At 35.8% G+C, this 19,340-nt stretch overlaps 1 protein-coding gene across 2 annotated transcripts in view; it reads left to right on the top strand.

Moving 5' to 3' along the window:
• Dpyd (dihydropyrimidine dehydrogenase) overlaps nucleotides 1-19,340 on the top strand; it is a 709,900-nt gene that overhangs the window by 561,900 nt on the left and 128,660 nt on the right. For both annotated transcript variants that reach the window (XM_070007768.1, XM_070007767.1), the window contains one exon: nucleotides 4,434-4,576. In XM_070007768.1, the coding sequence (XP_069863869.1) occupies nucleotides 4,434-4,576 (143 nt within the window). The remainder of the gene's footprint in view (nucleotides 1-4,433; nucleotides 4,577-19,340) is intronic.

The following is a 19,340-nucleotide window of genomic DNA, read 5'->3' as shown; positions in this document are numbered from 1 at the left end:
GATGGATTAAAGTAATACTAAATCTCTTCTTATCAAAAACAAAACAATGTTATGTGCAATTTATCGAGGAAATTCTTGACTTCAAGGCACTGATTTGAATTTTAAGTTGTGACAACATGGAAGGCAGAGATTGATAGAAACTAGAAAATCTAACCCATCAGCTAGTCCTTGAGAGCCACTATAGTAAAACTCAGAATTCTTGGTAGAGACATTGCAAAGCAAAGATCAGCTCCTTTTTGTTTGTTTGTTTATTGGAGCAGGCGGCTTGTTTTAAAACATGAGGATCCAAGACTGGCCTCTGTTTTATTGAAGGATTCTGCACAACTGAAACAGAGTAGCTTAATGAAACTGAATTTCCGGTCATGTTCACCTCCTGGGCACCCACATAAATGAGAACTTAATTTAAATTGCATGTTATCTATTAGTTTTTGAAGATAATAGGATTTCAATTTCTTGATTTAAACTTCGTTATTTCCTTCAGGATAGAGTCTATTTTCACATTTCTCAAGCAAGCCTCTCAAACTGGCTTCTTTTTTCCCTAGTTTTTATCCTAAAAGCTATGATTACAGCAATGAGATAAACCTTAACAATCTCAATCTCAACTCCATAGCTATAATTTGTCTTGCATTTTAACAGATAGATGTGTGTATGTATACCTCCAAATTATATTAATATGTATATTTTCTTTACACTGAAAGTTTCATCTTCATTGAACTTTTTATTCCTACCATATTAAAAATAAAAAGAAATTTATATAATATCATATAGAACACTATTCAAATTCTTCCAGACACCTATTTTATTTTGTGAATGAAAGTCATGGTAAAACCTATTCTCCATAAAAATCCTGAGAGCAAGTAGAGTATATGTCATATAAAATAAGGGTACAGGATGACCCATTGTAACAATGAGATGTACAAGACACTATGTTGAAAATGAGCTTTACAATTTTGCAGGGGGGGGGAAGAGATGGGGGAGGGGGGAGGTAAGGGATGGTAGGGGAAAAACAAAGGAGGGGGTAACAATGCTCGATAGGAAATGGACTCATTACCTTGCTCATGTAACTGTAATCCCTCTGTACAGTATCTTTTCAATAAAAAATATATATTTAAAATAAAAAGAACTCATCAAAAAATCAGGTGAGTAATTTTTTAAAAAATCAAATAGAGTTTATAATGAATAAAGGAATTGAATTTACTATTTCTTGATAATAGGACACTCCGTTTCTCCAGAGTATAATTACTTTTAATTTAAGAAAAAAAACCAGAGATGCCTTTATTAGTTTTAAAGGTTTTTATGTTCATTAGGTAGATTAGAAAAGTTTTAAAAATGAAAGAGAAACATGAAAGAGAAAATGTCGTATTGACCTAATTGAACATCTTCAAATGCCAGCGAAGATTTGCTGATGCTTTTTAACACCTGTGTAATAATGTTGCCCTTTAAATGTAACTGGTTAAATTTTCAAAGCTGAGTCCTGGGATTTTTCCCATTTGATGTCCATTAATATCAACTGGAATCTGCAGCCAATTCCCTGTATAGCACTTTGAAATGTTACCCCTTAGTGCTAATGATAGTCTTCTAACAGTGCAGTTAGAAATAAATTATTTATCTGCTTAGTTCAAATTTCCTTTAGTCTCTTGGGTAAACTCAATAAGGTAGGGAGGGGGGGAGAATTCCAATATTTCTTTATTACTTCAAAGTAGCATGTATATAAAGAACCCATTAGCTTAGTTTGCATCGGGTAGTACATTATATGTAGATTGCTGTACATCTGTCTGAAGGTTGAAGTTGTAGATTTCTATAAAAATGCTGCTTTCCTTTAACTTTTATTCTTCTTCAGGTTTCTTTGGAATGACTCTAAAGATATACATATATACTTGCAGATGTATATTCCCTAATTTCTCCCATCCACTAGGCCAGCTATTTTCAATGGTTAAGATAGAAAATTCTAAAATAATAAATCATTGGTAAATATTTTTGATACAATTACAGAATTAGGATCTCATTTTCTAATTTCTCTTGACTTACAACTGTCCATTGTAGAATTCTGAAGGGTCAGCATTAAACAGTCTCAACTAAGAAATATTTATATCCTACAAGAAGCTGTTTTTAGTCTATATCAGAGGAGCAAATAGACATTTCAACAAATATTTCACGGAAATTTAGTTTTATCTGAATTGCTGTCTGTGGAAAGGATAAAAAGAAAGCCATGATAAACAAATAATAATTCCTTTGTAGAACATTTTTGTTCACCACAAAACCAAGAGGGAGGTGTGGAGATTACCATATAGCAGCCATCTGCCCTATAGATGCACCTTTCCTTGTTTTCAACAAATGGGAGCAAAGTAGTACATTGGTTGGAATTGATTACCTTGACTGACACATGATTATCTCCCACTCCTATAGCTTACATTAGGTTTATGCCTGTGCCCTACAGTCTATGAATTTGGGTGGATGTATAACAAAGTGCATTCACTACTAGTATATCACACATAATGCTTTCACATCTTTGGAAAATCATCTCTGCTCTGTCCACTCATCTATTCCTTCCCCTGAATGCCTGCTCCCTCTAAATTTTTCCTTTCTCCATAGTTTTGCATATTCCAGAATATCATCTAGTCGTGGGACTCATACCATGTAGAACCTTTCAAATTAAAAGCCACTCACTTTAAGGAAATTCCATTCTACTCCCTTGAAAGCTTGCAATAAGCCGGGCGCTGGTGGCTCACACCTATAATCCTAGCTACTCAGGAGACTGAGATCTGAGGATCCCAGTTCAAAGCCAGCCCGGGCAGGAGAGACCATGAGACTCCTATCTCCAATAAACCACCAGAAAACCGGAAGTGGAGCTGTAGCTCAAGTGGTAGAGCACTCACCTTGAGCTGAAGAGCTGAGGGACAGCGCTCAGGCCCAGAGTTCAGGCCCCACAACCAACCAAAAAAAGAAAAGAAAAGAAATGAAATCTTGCAATAAATCTGTATTGCTAATCTGATGGTAGTGGAGGTGGTAGTGAGGGTACCACATGAGGCTGAACCAATTTCAGATTTATGTTTCTTGGGCATTGATTTAAGGCAATGTCAAATTTTTGCACAAGTAGAACTTGTCTTTAGTTCAGGAAAGGCCTTTAAAGGGACTATTGACTTTTGAGTGAACACTAGAAATATCAAATTCTGTTCCTATTATAAAAGCATTAATGTAGCTAAGCCTGATGGGCATAGCCATAATCCCAGCTTTGGGGGATGGAGAGGTTTGAGGATCCTGAGTTCAAAGTTAGTATGAACAAAGTTAGCATGACCCTGTCACAAAACCAAAATACAAATAAAAGGGCTGGGGGTATGCATGTTGGGGACTAGAACACTTGACTAGCATGTACAGGGCCCTTGGTTCAACCTTTAGTATTGAAGTCAGTAAGTGAAAGCATTAATTTACACTGGGATGTGTAATCTAAGGCACCAAACTAGCTAGAGTACAGTGTGTTTATGTTTAAAACGACTTCAAAGTGCTCTCTTCATCCATGTAGTTTTCATGATTATTAGATGACAATATACTCATAATAATCTGGTTAATTAAAATATATGGGGAGATACATAAGTGTATGTATAGAGACAGAGTCTAATTGCTGGAGCCCAGTAAATTCTCTTGGTTTCAAACTTTCTAATATATGAAAAATGACATGAGGCTCACTATATTTCTCCCAATTATGGAAAATAAATGTACAAGTTACTATGGAATCTGTAAGTTCTTCAGCACTGTGCCTGTGTAGGTAGTGTCTGTTTTTACACCAGCTGCATTACACTTTGATCAGATATCACATAGTTGAATGTCTACTTATGTTCTGTATGGGATTGGTTGCTTTTGTTTCTAGAACCTGCTGTTCCTTGTCCTTTTTTTTAATATAACAGATGCTTAAATGTTCCATACAATCTTTATACATTACTATATATCAAATTGTAATTTGCATGTATTTGACATAAGATTTCTGAGGCTGCTATACCTGTTTGCAGAGCACAACTTCGACAATAGCCTCAAAGTCCTTGAAATGAGTACTCATCCAACAAGGTAGTGTATATGAAAGAAAGGGCTCATACATTATATATGTGTATACATCTTAGAGATGGTGAAATGTGAAATTGGACCAATAAAACATAACCATTGCATAATGGTAAATGTAGCCAGACACCAATGGCTCACACCTAGCTATAGAAGCTGAGATCTAAGGCTCATGGTTCAAATCAATTAATCAATAAAAAGCAGGAAGTGGAGCTGTGGCTCAAGTGGTAGAACTCCAACTTTGAGTGAAGATGCTAAATGAGTGCTTAGGGCCCTGAATGAGTTCAAGCCCCAGTACCAGCACAAAAGCAAAACCATAATGGTAAATAGAAGTTGACATGCTTTGTGGCTAATGGCCTGCCTAATGATTTTATTTTCTGTAGGGACAGCAATCAGACCTATTGCATTGAGAGCCGTGACTTCCATTGCCCGTGCTTTGCCTGGATTCCCTATTTTGGCCACCGGTGGAATTGACTCGGCAGAAAGTGGACTTCAATTTCTCCACAGTGGAGCTTCAGTACTCCAGGTAACATTTAAGTCTGCCATTTTATAAAATTCGTCTTACAGACATACTGCGGGGGAAAGAAATCCATATTGTAGAGCCTCTAAGAGAAAGAAGCAATTAGGGATCAGAGTGGCAAGCACCCCTAAACCCCTCTTCTGAGTCTAGACAAGCCAAAGGCTTATTTTCTGTCCCCTTCAAGACACACTCTTACGCTGGATGCCAGTGGCTCACGCCTGTAATCCTAGATACTCAGGAGGCTGAGATCTGAGGATCACGGCTCAAAGCCAGCCAGGGCAGGAAAGTCTATCTCCAATAAACCACTACGAAACCGGAAGTGGCGCTGTAGCTCAAGCGGTAGAGCACTAGCCTTGAGCTGAAGAGCGCAGGACAGCGCCTAGCCCCAGAGTTCAAAGACATGCTTTTATCTATATAGTCATTCACTCATCTGTGTCTAAATTAAAGGTGACCAAATACCAAGAGCAAACAGTATTACCAAATTAAAACAAATGCTTATGAAAATCTGAGTGAGGAAAATCTGCATTGAGAAGGATAGTGAAATTGAAGATAAGGCCAATATATGACCTAAGACATGTCATAAGGAATTGAAGTTATTTCAGGCTTTAACGTGGACTTTCTGGCAGACACATGAGAAACCATTTGGTTTGATATGTTTCCACATACAAATTTAAATTGTTCAGAAGCTTGTGGTACAAAGCTAAGGATTCTGCTGTTGTGTTCATAAAGGAGAATGTTGTGAAATGTACTCTCAATACCATCTGTATAAGTCATAAAAGTTAAGTAATATGTAATTTTAATTTTATCGATTGCATTCTATTGTTATTGACAGGGGCTCACTATTTATGCCAAATTATCCTCAAACATATGATGGCTCTGCCTCAGTCTCTCAAGTTCTGGGATTATAGACCTGCATCCCCATGCAGGGCCAAATTTTATTATGGATACTGTATTACAGCTTTTATAGTATTTCTCAGTTGTAGCCTACTGGTAGTGGCACATTTTAGAATAGATTATTTCTCTGAGGCACGAGGTATACAAGTTTTGAGGTTTGTTTGGGCCTAAGGATCAAATATTTTTTTAGAATCAGTGGGTATATTATTCTATTAATAGGACTTCTCATTCCTTATTTATTGGTATTTAGTGTTGATGGTAATTAGAAATCCAAGTTGATATGTTAATGTTCTCTGGCACATTGTGGTGCGAATTTCTTGTGTTTCTGATTTGACAATCCAAATTTACATTGTCTTATGAAATAAGCACTCATAAGTATCAAGATGGTAATGGAGGCACATGTCTTCCCAGGTGTGGAATAGACTTATTTTTCTCTGTACCCAGACTGAACACAACAAAATGGCTTATATATAAAGCCAATATTAGAAGAAAAAAAAAGACTGAAATGAGGGTAGAAGAAACACTGGATAGGGTCTTAAGACCTAAGACTATTTGTTGAGTAACATGTTTCCTTATGAAAGTATATGGTGAAATACTTATGCCAACTTTGGTTTCTACATGGGTATCTCTTAATGCAGACTCATAGAGTGCCTGAAACTAAGACAATGGAATCTATCACACTATTACTAAATACATGCTAAATATAAATATAATAAATTTTTTAAAAATAAAATGTACCTGAGAGACTTTTCAATCAAAAATTTGAAGATAGTAAGAATGTCTACATGGCTAAAAGAGTAGTTGTTTCTTCAACTCTGTTTTGGGATGGCCCAGAGACTTTTACAAAGCTTTATAGTATATTGTCTCCAATGTAGTTTGGTTAAAAATGTACAATTCCACACATAGGGTTTTACTGGTAGAAAATCACACATTATTTGTAGATCCTATCATTAGCTTGAGTCAGACTAGAAAACATTGAGTCAGCTAGAAAATATTGTTAAGCAATTTTAGCTAAAGTGTGAAAAAAAATCAGCATGAAGATGTATTTTGAGTAGTCATTCCATTCCGTGAATTCTAAAAAACACTTGAATTTACAAATTTGGCCTGGCATTTCAATAGGGTGGAGATGTCTAATATTTCTATCACACTTCCATTGTAACTGAATATTACCCTGCTCCAGGGTTACCATAGCCTTTCATTTTCTATACTTCTGGGCTACTGAATATTATTAGAGACATTCTAGTATCTCTGCCAAATGGATTTACTCCAAATTCACAGTGTTTAATGTCAGCTGGGTTTTGTGTACAAGTCAGAATCTCTTGTTTGTTTGCTTTAATTTCTTACCAAATTCTCTCTAGTAGTTAGTTTGGTCTTTTCCATTCATCTCAAATACCTAAACGTCTCCATTGTTGACCTCTTATTTTCTCCAGTTTCATCTGTTTGGGTTTCTTATTATCCAACTCAATCCCTTGTCTGGTTGTATGTTTATCAAACCTACTGCTCTAATTATTTCTATCCAGAAATAAAGCATAAAGTAATCAAATGTATTCTATACAAGAGAGAAGACAAATGCAATGTATGTAAATGTCTAGATTATGATACTAATACAATGGAAGAGAAATAATGGTTACAGAAACAGCAGTACAAATTCATTTTTCTATTCTTTTCCACCTACACTACCTACTGTATACATACACTGTTGATAAGTTCACAATAGGGATAAAGATTTATATTCAAAGTAATCATTTCAGTTTCCATTTTAAATGAATTCATGTATTTGAAAATTAAGCCGAATGACTTGAGCAAAGCAACCATGTTTGAAAACTGAAAAGTTATTACAGTTTCATCAGTTGAACACAGGTGATCAACTGTCTCCTTTATGAATCAGAATTTATCACAGAATCACTCATCCATTCATTTATTTTTTAGTTTTTAATTTATTTATTGGGATCCTACTATGTGCTTAGCATGCTAGAATGCTTTAAATAAAGCAGACAAAACCTCATGAGGCTTACATTCCAACAAGAGCAGAAAATATATAATTAATATTAATTACAAACATCTAATAGGTACTAAGATAATAAATGGTGTAGTGAAGGTCATATTATATTGAAATGTCAATTAAAAAGTGAAAGTGGTAAATCCAGGCACATTTTTATTGACATAAACCTCATTTATAGCATCACTTGCTTTCATTTTTTTCCTTAATTTACCTGTAAAATCAAAACATACTATAAACAATCTTACAGTTGACATTCTGAAAGCCTTCCTTATTTGAGATTGCATTTTAATAGATGACTTTTTTTCATTGAAGTCTTTTTACTCCTTCTAGGAATATATCATTTCTTAGTGGCCCTATTTATTTTTATTATATTTTTCTATAACCTTGACAAGGATGCCAACATTTCAATGGTAGACTCCATCACTTTAACCCAGATACATTTGGTGAATGTTTTTTCCTATTCGTTTGAAAAAGGCCATAGAAATTTTTATGAGAATGTCATTGAATCTGTAGATGTCTTTGAGTAGTATGGACAATTTAACAATATTAGTTGTTAAACCATAAAAACATGCTGTCTTCCTATTTGTATCTGTATTCTTCAATTTCTTTCATCAAGTTTCACAGTTGACCCTGTAGATATCTTTTGCCTACTTAGTCAAATTTATTCTAATGTCTTATAATATTATAATGAGCTTATTTTCTTTGTCTAATAGTTATAGAAGTGCTACTAATTTTTATGTTGATTTTGTATCCTGAAATTTTACTGAATTTGTTTTATGGTGGAAACTTTAGAGCTTTCTCTTTATATAAGACTATACCATCTACAGAGATAATTTCTGATTTTGGATTTTATATCTTTTCCTCATCTTAGTACTCTGGCTAGATATTCTAATAGTATCTAAACAGAAATATAGAGTAGCTATCCTCATTCCTGATCTTGGAAGGAAAGCTTTCCATTTTTTTACCATTAAGTATGATTGTCTTAATTGTGTTAATTTATAGTACCTCTGTATCTATGGACAATTTTTATCATGAAATGATATTAATTTGAGACTATTTCTTTGTATTTATTGACTTTTGTTGGTTTTCTGTCCTTTATTCTGTTTGTGTGAAAGATCACACCTGTTAATTTGTATGGCTTGAAAAATCCTCACATCTAAGAGCTAAATCTCACTTGATCATGTGGATAGTCCTTTACAATGCTGTAGAATTCAGTTCACCATTGAATTCAATTACTGTTAGAGATGTTCATTAAGGATATATAATTTCCTTTTCTTATAAAATTCTTGCATAGCTTGAATATCAGGATAATAATGGCTTCATCAAATAAGTATGAAATTTCCTTCAACTTTGGTAAAAATCAGTGAAGGATTACCATATATTCATTTAAAAATGTTTAGCAAATTCAGCAAGACATCTTGTCATGAGTTATTGATTTTACAGAAAGTTATTTTTATTACTAACATAATTCCTTATTCTATTCTACTAATGTTGGGCTTTTATATTTTCTTTCCTTTTTAGTTCCTTGAGATGTATTAGTTTGTTCTGAAATAGAAATACAAAATATCACAAAAGACTGAATTGCCAGAGGGATTCTGAGGGGAGAAAAGAAAAAAAAAGGTTGACGCATCACAACTCCTGATTTAAAATTATATCGCAAATTTTCTGTAATTAAAAGAATATGTTGATGGCACAAGAACAGAAAACATAGAACAATGAAAGAGAACAGAGGGTTCAGAAATAAACTAAAGCTTGAAGAATTAACAATTCTAAATATAGCCCCCAAAGATTTAATAGGTAGAATGGTGAGATAATCAGCTAAAATTGAGTTCAAGTTCTAAATAACACCTTAAACAATACAACTTCTGGAAGAAAATATGGGGAAAATTTCCACATCAAAGGAAATGAACTGCAAATAGACAGCCTATAGAATGAGTGAAAATATTTACCAACCATGTATCATTTAAGGGAACAATATAATAATATAATGCACTCTTAACACTTTTAACGTTTTTTTAAAAGAAAGGAAAAGAGAAGGAAGGAGTATCAGATGAAAGAAAGTAGAAAAGAGAGAGTGAAAGAGAGAAAGAAAAGAGAGAGAAGGTTATAATGAAGGAAGGAGAAGGAAGGAATACAGCCTTATTAAAAATTAATCAAAGAAGCCAGGTGCCGGTGGCTCACACCTGTAATCCTAGCTACTCAGGAGGCTGAGATCTGAGGATCATGGTTCAAAGCCAGCCTGGGCAGGAAAGTCCATGAGACACTTATCTCCAATAATAATAATAAAGACTCACTACAAAACCAGAAGTAGCGCTGTGGCTCAAGCGGTAGAGCGCTCTCCTTGAGCTGAAGAGCGCAGGGACAGCACCCAAGCCCAGAGTTCAAGTCCCATGACTGACCAAAAAAAAAAAATCAAAGAATCTAAAAAAAGATATTTCCCCAAAGAAGACATAAATGTCCATTGAGTAGGTACACCAAAAGATGCTCAACATCACATATTCTCAGGAAAACCCAAAACCCAAAATAAGATCCAATAAGATCCAAAGCTATTATGATAGCTTTGATCAGCAAGTGTTTGAGCAGAATGCAGGGCAAGGGGAGACCTTGTGCCCTGTTAGTGGGAATGTCAGTTTCCATTCTGCAAATGTTTCTGTTTTATGGAAAACAATATGGATATTGACTACCGTATTCTGGAGAAAAATGCAAAAGAAATGAAATAGACACCTTGTACCTAGATCTGCATTTCTTTTTTTTTTCTTTTTTTCTTTCTTCTTTTTTATTGTGGAAATACTGTACAAGTGGTTACAATTACATGGCCGAGATAATGAGTACATTTCTTATCAAGCATTGTAGCCTCCTCCTTTGTTTCCCTTCCCATCCCAGCCTCCCCCAACCCCTGCACCCAACCCTCCTCCCCCCCACCACCAAAGTTGTAAAGTTCATTTTTCAAAATAATGACTTGTACGTCTCATTGTTGCAATGGGTCCACCTGTATCCCTATTTAAACAATTGGTTTTTTTCCCTTCCCCTCCACAAATTATAACAACAAATACAGTAAAAGCAGAGGTTATACCGTGGGGGAGGGACATACAAAGCAACAAAGAAATAATCTTATAAGTGTGTTAGAAACAATCTCATGAAAAAAAACATTTGAATACATATCTTAGGGTTCATTTCCCTAACATCAACTTATCTGACCTTTTCTGGTTGACTCAGATATATACTAGATATTGCAAATAAGGGAAACCATGGGACCTATGGTTCTTTGGGCCTGGCTTACTTCACTTAATATAATTTTTTTCCAAGTCTTTCCATTTCCTAACAAATGAGGCAATGTCATTCTTTCTGATGGAGGCATAGAATTCACATTGTGTATATATACCACATTTTCTGGATCCATTCATCTACTGAGGAGCATCTGGGTTGGTTCCATATCTTAGCTATGGTAAATAAGGCTGCAATAAACATAGTTGTGCTGGTAGCTTTAGTGTGGTCTTGTTTGTGAACATTTGGATAAATGCCCAAAAGTGGGATTACTGGGTCATAGGGGAGCTCTATGTGTAGTCTTTTGAGGAACCTTCACACTGCTTTCCAAAGCGGTTGAACAAGTTTACACTCCCACCAACAATGCAGTAGGGTTCCCTTCTGTCCACATCCCCTCCAGCATCTGTTATTAGAGTTCTTGATTATAGCCATTCTAACTGGGGTGAGGTGGTCAGATCTGCATTTCTAGGTGTCTGAAGCATGATTCACAGCAGCCAAGAAAAGGAAACAACTTAAGTGACCATCAGCAGATGAAGGGCAAAACTAATTGAATATGATTATAAATTATGTAAAATACAATATTATTTAGCCTTGATTTAAAAACAGATCCTTCTATTTGAATGAATGAGGGGGACATGACACTAAGATCTCTAAGCTACACAAAGAAAGGAAAATACTTGATGACTTTTTTTTATAATATGTGAAGTCTAAAGATGTAAAAGGTCAAACATTGAGATAAGTGGGAGGTGGGCGAGGAATGTGGGGAGCTGAAGTTCACAAGATACAATGCTACATTCATGTATAGCAAGTGAGTTTGAACTCTTAAGTATGAGATGAAAATTATAGTTCATATTCGTCTATACTGGAAATTTTCTATGAGCATAAATTATAGGTGTTGTAGTACAATCATCATCATCATAACAACTCTAAAATAAAGAATATGTTAATGGTTATATCTATACCAAATCATGTTGTATATTAAATTCATAAATAACAAAACTGAGAGAACTACTTTAATGAGTGCTGAATTGAAAAATCTAAAGGATCATCTAAAGTGAACTAAATACTACAGATCATTTCTCTTAAGACAATTTTTGAAGGAAAATAACTATCACAAAGAAACCAAGTGCAATATTCTGTGCTAGACGTAAGGTTCAAAGCCAATAATGGATATATATGCCTGATAGCTGTTCTGATAATATTGTCAGTCAAACCAATTGACTTCTAATTTGTTTAAGTGAACTCCAGTGTTTTTAAATCCCTCCTTTTTCATCTTATTGACAGCCTTTTATTAGTTAGAATATGCAAATTAGAGCTATAAAGCAGACACTTACAAACTATCAGTAAATTTCAGGTACTGAAATTTATAAATGCCTCCTTGTTAAATTACATTCACAAACTCTTTGTAAACTCTTGAGATCCTAAAATTGTTTCAGGATACAGTAGATGAATAAATTTGCCTGTTATTATCAATTAGATGTTTGTGAAAAGAATAGTAAATAATATCAGGAATTCTCCTCTTAAGTCATTTAAAGGAAGAGCTTTACTACATGGAAATGGATACTTCCCTAATTAATTTTTGTTGTCCTGGTCTGGGGCTTAAACTCAGGATCTGGGCATTCTCCCTAAGTCTTTTACTTTTGTGTGTGTGTGTATGAAAATACCATACAGAGGGGTTACAATTACATGGGCAAGATAATGAGTGCATTTCTTATCAAGCATTGTTGCCTCCTCCTTTGTTTCCCCTTCCCCTCCCCCCTAAGTTGTAAAGTTCACTTTTTGACATCATGATTTGTACATCTCATTGTTGCAATGAGTCCACCTGTATCCCTATTTAAATGATTTGTTTTTTCCCTTCCCCTCCACAAATTATACCAGCATCAAATACAGTGAAAGTTATACCGTGGGGGAGGAGCATAGAAAGCAACAAAGAAATCATCTTATAAATATGTTAGAAACAATTGCATAAAAGCAAAAACATTTGAACGTTGGGGTTCATTTCACCTAACATCAACTTATCTGACCTTTTCTGCTTGTCTCAGACATATACTAGTTATTGCAAATAAGGAAAACCGTGGGACCCATGTTTCTTTGGGCCTGGCTTACTTTTTCTTCAAGGCTATGGTGCTCTATGACTTGAGCCACAGCTCTGCTTTCCGCATTTTGGGTGGTTAATTGGAGATGGGAATATCACAATGCTCCTGCCCAGGCTGGCTTTGAACCACGATCCTCAGAGCTCAGCCTCCTGAATAGATATGATTGCAGATGTGATCCACTGGCACCCAGCATAATTATTTTTTAACTGCAATTTTAGTTGTTATTTCCAGACCTTATTATCTAATGATTCCTGTATTTCTTTTCTCTAGTTTATTTTTTTTAAAGATCTCAAATTATTTTTATTTTTTTTATTGTGAACATAGTGTACAGAGGGGTTACAATTACATGGGCAAGATAATGAGTATATTTCTTATCAAGCATTGCAGCCTCCTCCTTTGTTTACCCTTCACAGCCCTTTCCAGCCTCTCCTGCCCCCCTACCCAATCCTTGTCCCCCCCCAACCAAAGTTGTAAAGTTTGTTTTCAACATGACAACTTGTACTTCTCATTGTTGCCACGGGTCCACCAGTATCCTTAAACGACTTGTTTTTTCCCCTTCTCCTCCACAAACTATACTGACTTCAAATATAGTGAAAGCAGGGGTTATACTGTGGAGGAGGGACATAGAAAACAACAAAGAGATAATCTATTTTTTTAATTTAATTTTATTTTATTTGTGAACATACTGTACAGAGTAGTTACAATTACATGGGCAGGATAATGCGTACATTTCTTACCAAGCATTGCAGCCTCCTCCTTTGTTTACCCTTCACATCCCTTCCCAGCCTCCCCCCTCCCACCCAATCCCAATCCTTCTCCTTCCCCTCCCTTCTCCACCACCTACCGCACCGACATTGTAAAGCTCGTTTTGGACATGACAACTTGTACTTCTCATTGTTGCAACAGGTCCACCTGTATCCTTAAACAACTGGATTTTCCCCATCTCCTCCACAAGTTATACTGACATCAAATATAGTGAAAGCAGGGGTTATACTATGGGGGAGGGACATACAAAGCAACAAAGAGATAATCTTATAAATGCTTTAGAAACACATGCATGAAAGAAAAAAACATTAAAATATATATCTAAGGGTTCATTTTCCTGACATCACATTATCTGACCTTTTCCGCTTGACTCATACATATACTAGATATTACAAATAAGGGAAACCATGGGACCTATGTTTCTTTGGGTTTGGCTTACTTCACTTAATATAATTTTTTCCAAGTTTTTCCATTTCCTAACACAAAGAGATAATCTTATAAATGATTTAGAAACAATCACATGAAATAAAAAAAACATTTAAATACATACCTAAGGGTTCATTTTCCTAACATCACATTATCTGACCTTTTCTGCTTGACTCAGACATATACTAGATATTGCAAATAAGGGAAACGATGGGACCTATGTTTCTTTGGGCTTGGCTTACTTCACTTAATATAATTTTTTCCAAGCCTTTCCATTTCCTAACAAATGGGGCAATGTCATTCTTTCTGATAGAGGCATAGAATTCCATTGTGTATATATACCACATTTTCTTGATCCATTCATCTAACAAGACCACACTAAAGCTACCAGCACAACTATGTTTATTGCAGCATTATTTACCATAGCTAAGATATGGAACCAACCCAGAAGCCCCTCAGTAGATGAATGGATCCTTTCTCTAGTTTAATCCTAGTCAACAATTTCTGCTGAAACACTAGTTAAGCATTTGTATGGAGGCTAAATCCAACCTGTCAGTTGATTTTTAGTAATAGATCTCATCAGAAAATGTTCATCCAACTACATTATATAGAGTTAGAGATAGTAATACCTATGTTACTTCTTTTACATGGACTATGGATTTGCATCATTTAACTTAATGACAAAGCCCTTAGAGTTCTAGCTCTTCAAACTTTTTTTTTAATTTAATTTTATTTGTGAACATACTGTACAGAGAACTTACAATTACATGGGCAGGATAATGCATACATTTCTTACCAAGCATTGCAGCCTCCTCCTTTGTTTACCCTGCACATCCCTTCCCAGCCTCCCCCCACCCCCCGAATCCCAATCCTTCTCCTTCTCCCCCCTTCTTCCCCCCCCTACCGCACCGACGTTGTAAAGCTCGTTTTGGACATGACAACTTGTACTTCTCATTGTTGCAACAGGTCCACCTGTATCCTTAAACAACTGGTTTTTCCCCATCTCCTCCACAAGTTATACTGACATCAAATATAGTGAAAGCAGGGGTTATACTGTGGGGGAGGGACATACAAAGCAACAAAGAGATAATCTTATAAATGCATTACAAACACATGCATGGAAGAAAAAAACATTAAAATACATATCTAAGGGTTCATTTTCGTGACATCACATTATCTGACCTTTTCCGCTTGACTCATACATATACTAGATATTACAAATAAGGGAAACCATGGGACCTATGTTTCTTTGGGCCTGGCTTACTTCACTTAATATAATTTTTTCCAAGTTTTTCCATTTCCTAACAAATGGGGCAATGTCATTCTTTCTGATGGAGGCATAGAATTCCATTGTGTATATATACCACATTTTCTTGATCCATTCATCTACTGAGGGGCATCTGGGTTGGTTCCATATCTTAGCTATGGTAAATAATGCTGCAATAAACATAGTTGTGCTGGTAGCTTTAGTGTGGTCTTGTTTGTAAACATTTGGGTAAATGCCCAAAAGTGGGATTGTTGGGTCATAGGGGAGTTCTATGTGAAGTCTTTTGAGGAACCTCCATACTGCTTTCCAAAGTGGTTGAACAAGTTTACATTCCCACCAACAATGAAGTAAGGTTCCTTTCTGTCCACATCCCCTCCAGCATCTGTTGTTGTTAGAGTTCTTGATTTTTGCCGTTCTAACTGGAGTGAGGTGATATCTCAATGTTGTTTGGATTTGCATTTCTTTTATGGCTAGGGATGTTGAACATTTCTTCATGTGTCTATTGGCCATCCTTCTTTCTTCTTCAGAGAAGTTTCTCTTTAAGTCTTTCGCCCACTTATTTATTGGGCAGTTGTTTCTTTGAGGATTTGTTGTTGGGGGGTTTAATTTTTTGAGTTCCAAGTATATTTTAGATATGAGACCCTTGTCCATTGTATGGCTAGTAAAGATCTTCTCCCACTCCGTGGGCTTTCTATTGATCTTGCTAGCTATGTCATTTGCCCTGCAGAAGCTCTGCAACTTTATGCAATCCCATTTGTCCAACCTTTCTTTGATTTGTTGTGTTTCCGGGTCTCTATTCAGAAAATTTCGGCCTGAGCCAAGGAGACCTAGGGTTTCTCCTATTCCATCCTGTAATGTTTTCAGAGTGTCTGCTTTGAGTTCAAGGTCTTTGATCCATTTGGAGTTGATTCTGGTGCAGGGTGATATGTAAGGATCTAGCTTAAGTTTTCTACATGTAGTTAACCAATTTTGCCAGCACCATTTACTGAAGAGGTTGTCTTTCTTCCATTCTATTGTTTTAGCTCCCTTATCGAAGATTAGATGGCTATAGGTCTGTAGGTTCATTTCTGGGTTTTCAATTCTATTCCATTGGTCCTGAGGTCTGTTCTTATGCCAATACCAAGCTGTTTTGATTACTATGGCTTTATAGTAGAGTTTGAAATTTGGTATTGATATTCCTCCAGCAGTGTTCTTTCCATTGAGGAGCATTTTTGCTATTCGGGGTCTTTTATTGTTCCATATGAATTTTTGGATTGCCTCTTCTATTTCCTTGAAGAATGAGGGTGGAATTTTGATAGGTATTGCATTGAATTTGTAGATAGCCTTGGGAAGTATTACCATTTTCACGATGTTAGTCTTTCCAATCCAGGAGCATGGGAGGTTTTGCCATTTTTTAAGTTCTGTGTTGTTTTCCTTTTTTTAAGATTTTAAAGTTTTCATCATAGAGGTCCTTCACTTCTTTAGTTAAGTTAATTCCTACGTATTTTATTTTTTGTGGGGCTATTACATTTGGAGTTGCTTTCCTAATTTCAGCCACACTTTTCTCATTGTTGGCATACAGAAAAGCCATTGATTTTGGGGGGTTAATTTTATAACCTGATACTTTGCCAAAGTTTTGAATGAGCTTGAGTAATTTGGGAGTGGAGTCTATGGGATTCTTTAATTACAAGATTATGTCATCTGCAAAGAGGGAGAGTTTTATTTCTTCTTTACCTATTTGGATCCCCTTTATGTCTTTATCTTGTCTTATTGCTGTAGCTAGGCATTCTAATACTAGATTGAAGAGGAGTGGAGAGAGTGGGCATCCTTGTCTTTTTCCTGAGTTAAGAGGAAATGACTTTAGTTTTTCACCATTGAGTATAATGCTGACTGTAGGTTTGTCATATACAGCCTTTATTGTATTGAGGAATGTTCCATGGATTCCTAATTTTTCCAAAACCTTCATCATAAAGGGGTGTTGGATCTTTTCGAATGCTTTTTCTGCATCTATTGAGATAACCCTGTGGTTCTTATTCTTGCTCCTGTTGATGTGATGAATATTAATTGATTTGCATATATTGAACCAGCTTTGCATCCCTGAAATGAATCCTGTTTGATCATGGTGTATGATTTTTTGGATGAATTGTTGAAGTCGATTGGCCAAAATTTTGTTGAGAAATTTTGCATCAATGTTCATCAAAGAAATGGGTCTATAGTTCTCTTTCTTTGATGAGTCCCTGCCTGGTTTTGGGATGAGGGTTATGATGGCTTCATAGAATGTGTTCGGTAGTGAGCTTTCTCTTTCAATTTCATTGAAGAGTTGGAGGAGTATTGGTGTGAGCTCTGCTTTGAAGGCCTTGTAAAATTCCGCTGTAAAACCATCCGGTCCTGGACTTTTCTTAGCTGGGAGGTCTCTTATTGCTGTTTCTATTTCAATGCTTGATATGGGGCTGTTAACCTGGTTTAACTCATCTTGGTTTAGTTTTGGCATGTCAATATTTGCTAGGAAAAGGTCCATTTCTGTCAAGTTGTCGAACTTATTAGCATAAAGTTTTGAGAAGTATTCCCTTATAATGTTCTCAATCTTGGTTGTTTCCATGGTGATGTTTCCATTCTCATCTCTGAGTTTATTAATTTGGGTGTGTTCTCTTCTTTTTCTAATAAGATTTGCTAAGGGTCTGTCAATTTTGTTAAGTTTTTCGAAGAACCAACTCTTTGTTTTGTTGATTCTTTCTATAGTTTTTTTGGATTCTAATTCATTTAATTCTGATTTAATTTTGATTATTTCTTTCCATCTACTGGATTGGGGTTTATCTTTCTGCTCTTTTTCAAGGAGGTTTAGATGTGTCATTAAATTGCTAGTTTCAGATCTCTCCAATTTGTTGATGTGGGAGCTCAGAGCTATAAACTTGCCTCTGAGTACTGCCTTTGCTGTGTCCCAGAGGAGCTGGTAATTTGTGTGTTCATTTTTGTTGAATAGCATGAACATTTGAATTTCCTTTCTAATCTCTTCCATGACGCACTTATGATTTAGCAGTGTGTTGTTCAGCCTCCATGTGATACCGGACTTTCTTTGGTGGCTTTTGGTGTTGAGTTCTAATTTTATTCCCTTGTGGTCAGAGAGAATGCAAGGTATAACTTCAATATTTCTGAATTTAGACAAGTTTGCTTTGTGGCCTAAAATGTGGTCTATTTTAGAAAACGTTCCATGTGCTGCTGAGAAAAACATGTATTCTGATGCTGCTGGGTGAAATGTTCGGTAGATATCTGTTAAGTCTAGTTGATCTATGCAGCTGTTTAGATCTGCGGTTTCTCTGTTGAGTTTTTGCCAAGTTGATCTATCTAGTGGGGAGAGTGGTGTGTTAAAATCCCCAACAATTAATGTCTTTGGATCTATATGGGATTTGAGGAAACGTAGTGTTTCTTTGATAAATTTGGGTGCTCCATTGTTTGGATAGATATTTAGAATTGTAATATCCTCCTGAAGGGGAGATCCTTTAATTAGTATGTAGCGACCTTCTTTATCTCTTCTCACGAATTTTAATTTGAAGTCTATTTTATCTGATATTAGGATTGCAACTCCCGCCTGTTTATGGGGGCTGTTTGCTTGGTAGATTTTGTTCCAGCCTTTAACATTGAAAATGTGTTTGTTTTTACGGGCAAGATGTGACTCCTGTAGGCAGCAGATAGAATGGTCTTGTTTTTTAATCCAACTAGACAGTCTATGTCGCTTAATTGGAGAGTTCAGTCCATTAACGTTAAGAGATAGGACTGAGAGGTATTTGGGAGTTCCTGCCATGTTATCCACCTTCTTGGGGGCTGCGAAAACTGGGTTCTTCCTATGGTTCTTGGATTCTCAGTTTGGGTGCAGTTTCTTGGCCTTTGTTGTGGTCTTGTTGGTTTTCTATGTGTAGGACATCTTTAAGAATCTTTTGTAGGGCTGGTTTGGTGGAGATGTATTGTTTCAATTTTTCTTTGCTATGGAAGGTTTTTATTTGGCCTTCAGTTATGAAGGAGAGTTTAGCTGGGTACAGTATTCTTGGTTGATAGTTGTTTGTTTATAGGGCATGGCATACA

The sequence above is a fragment of the Dipodomys merriami genome, unplaced genomic scaffold, assembly GCF_024711535.1.
Source record: "Dipodomys merriami isolate MVZ:Mamm:240054 unplaced genomic scaffold, mDipMer1.0.p SCAF_7, whole genome shotgun sequence".
In the NCBI taxonomy this organism is placed as follows: domain Eukaryota; kingdom Metazoa; phylum Chordata; class Mammalia; order Rodentia; family Heteromyidae; genus Dipodomys; species Dipodomys merriami.
Note: the sequence above shows the minus strand (reverse complement) of the source record. Positions and strands in the feature narration are given on the sequence as shown.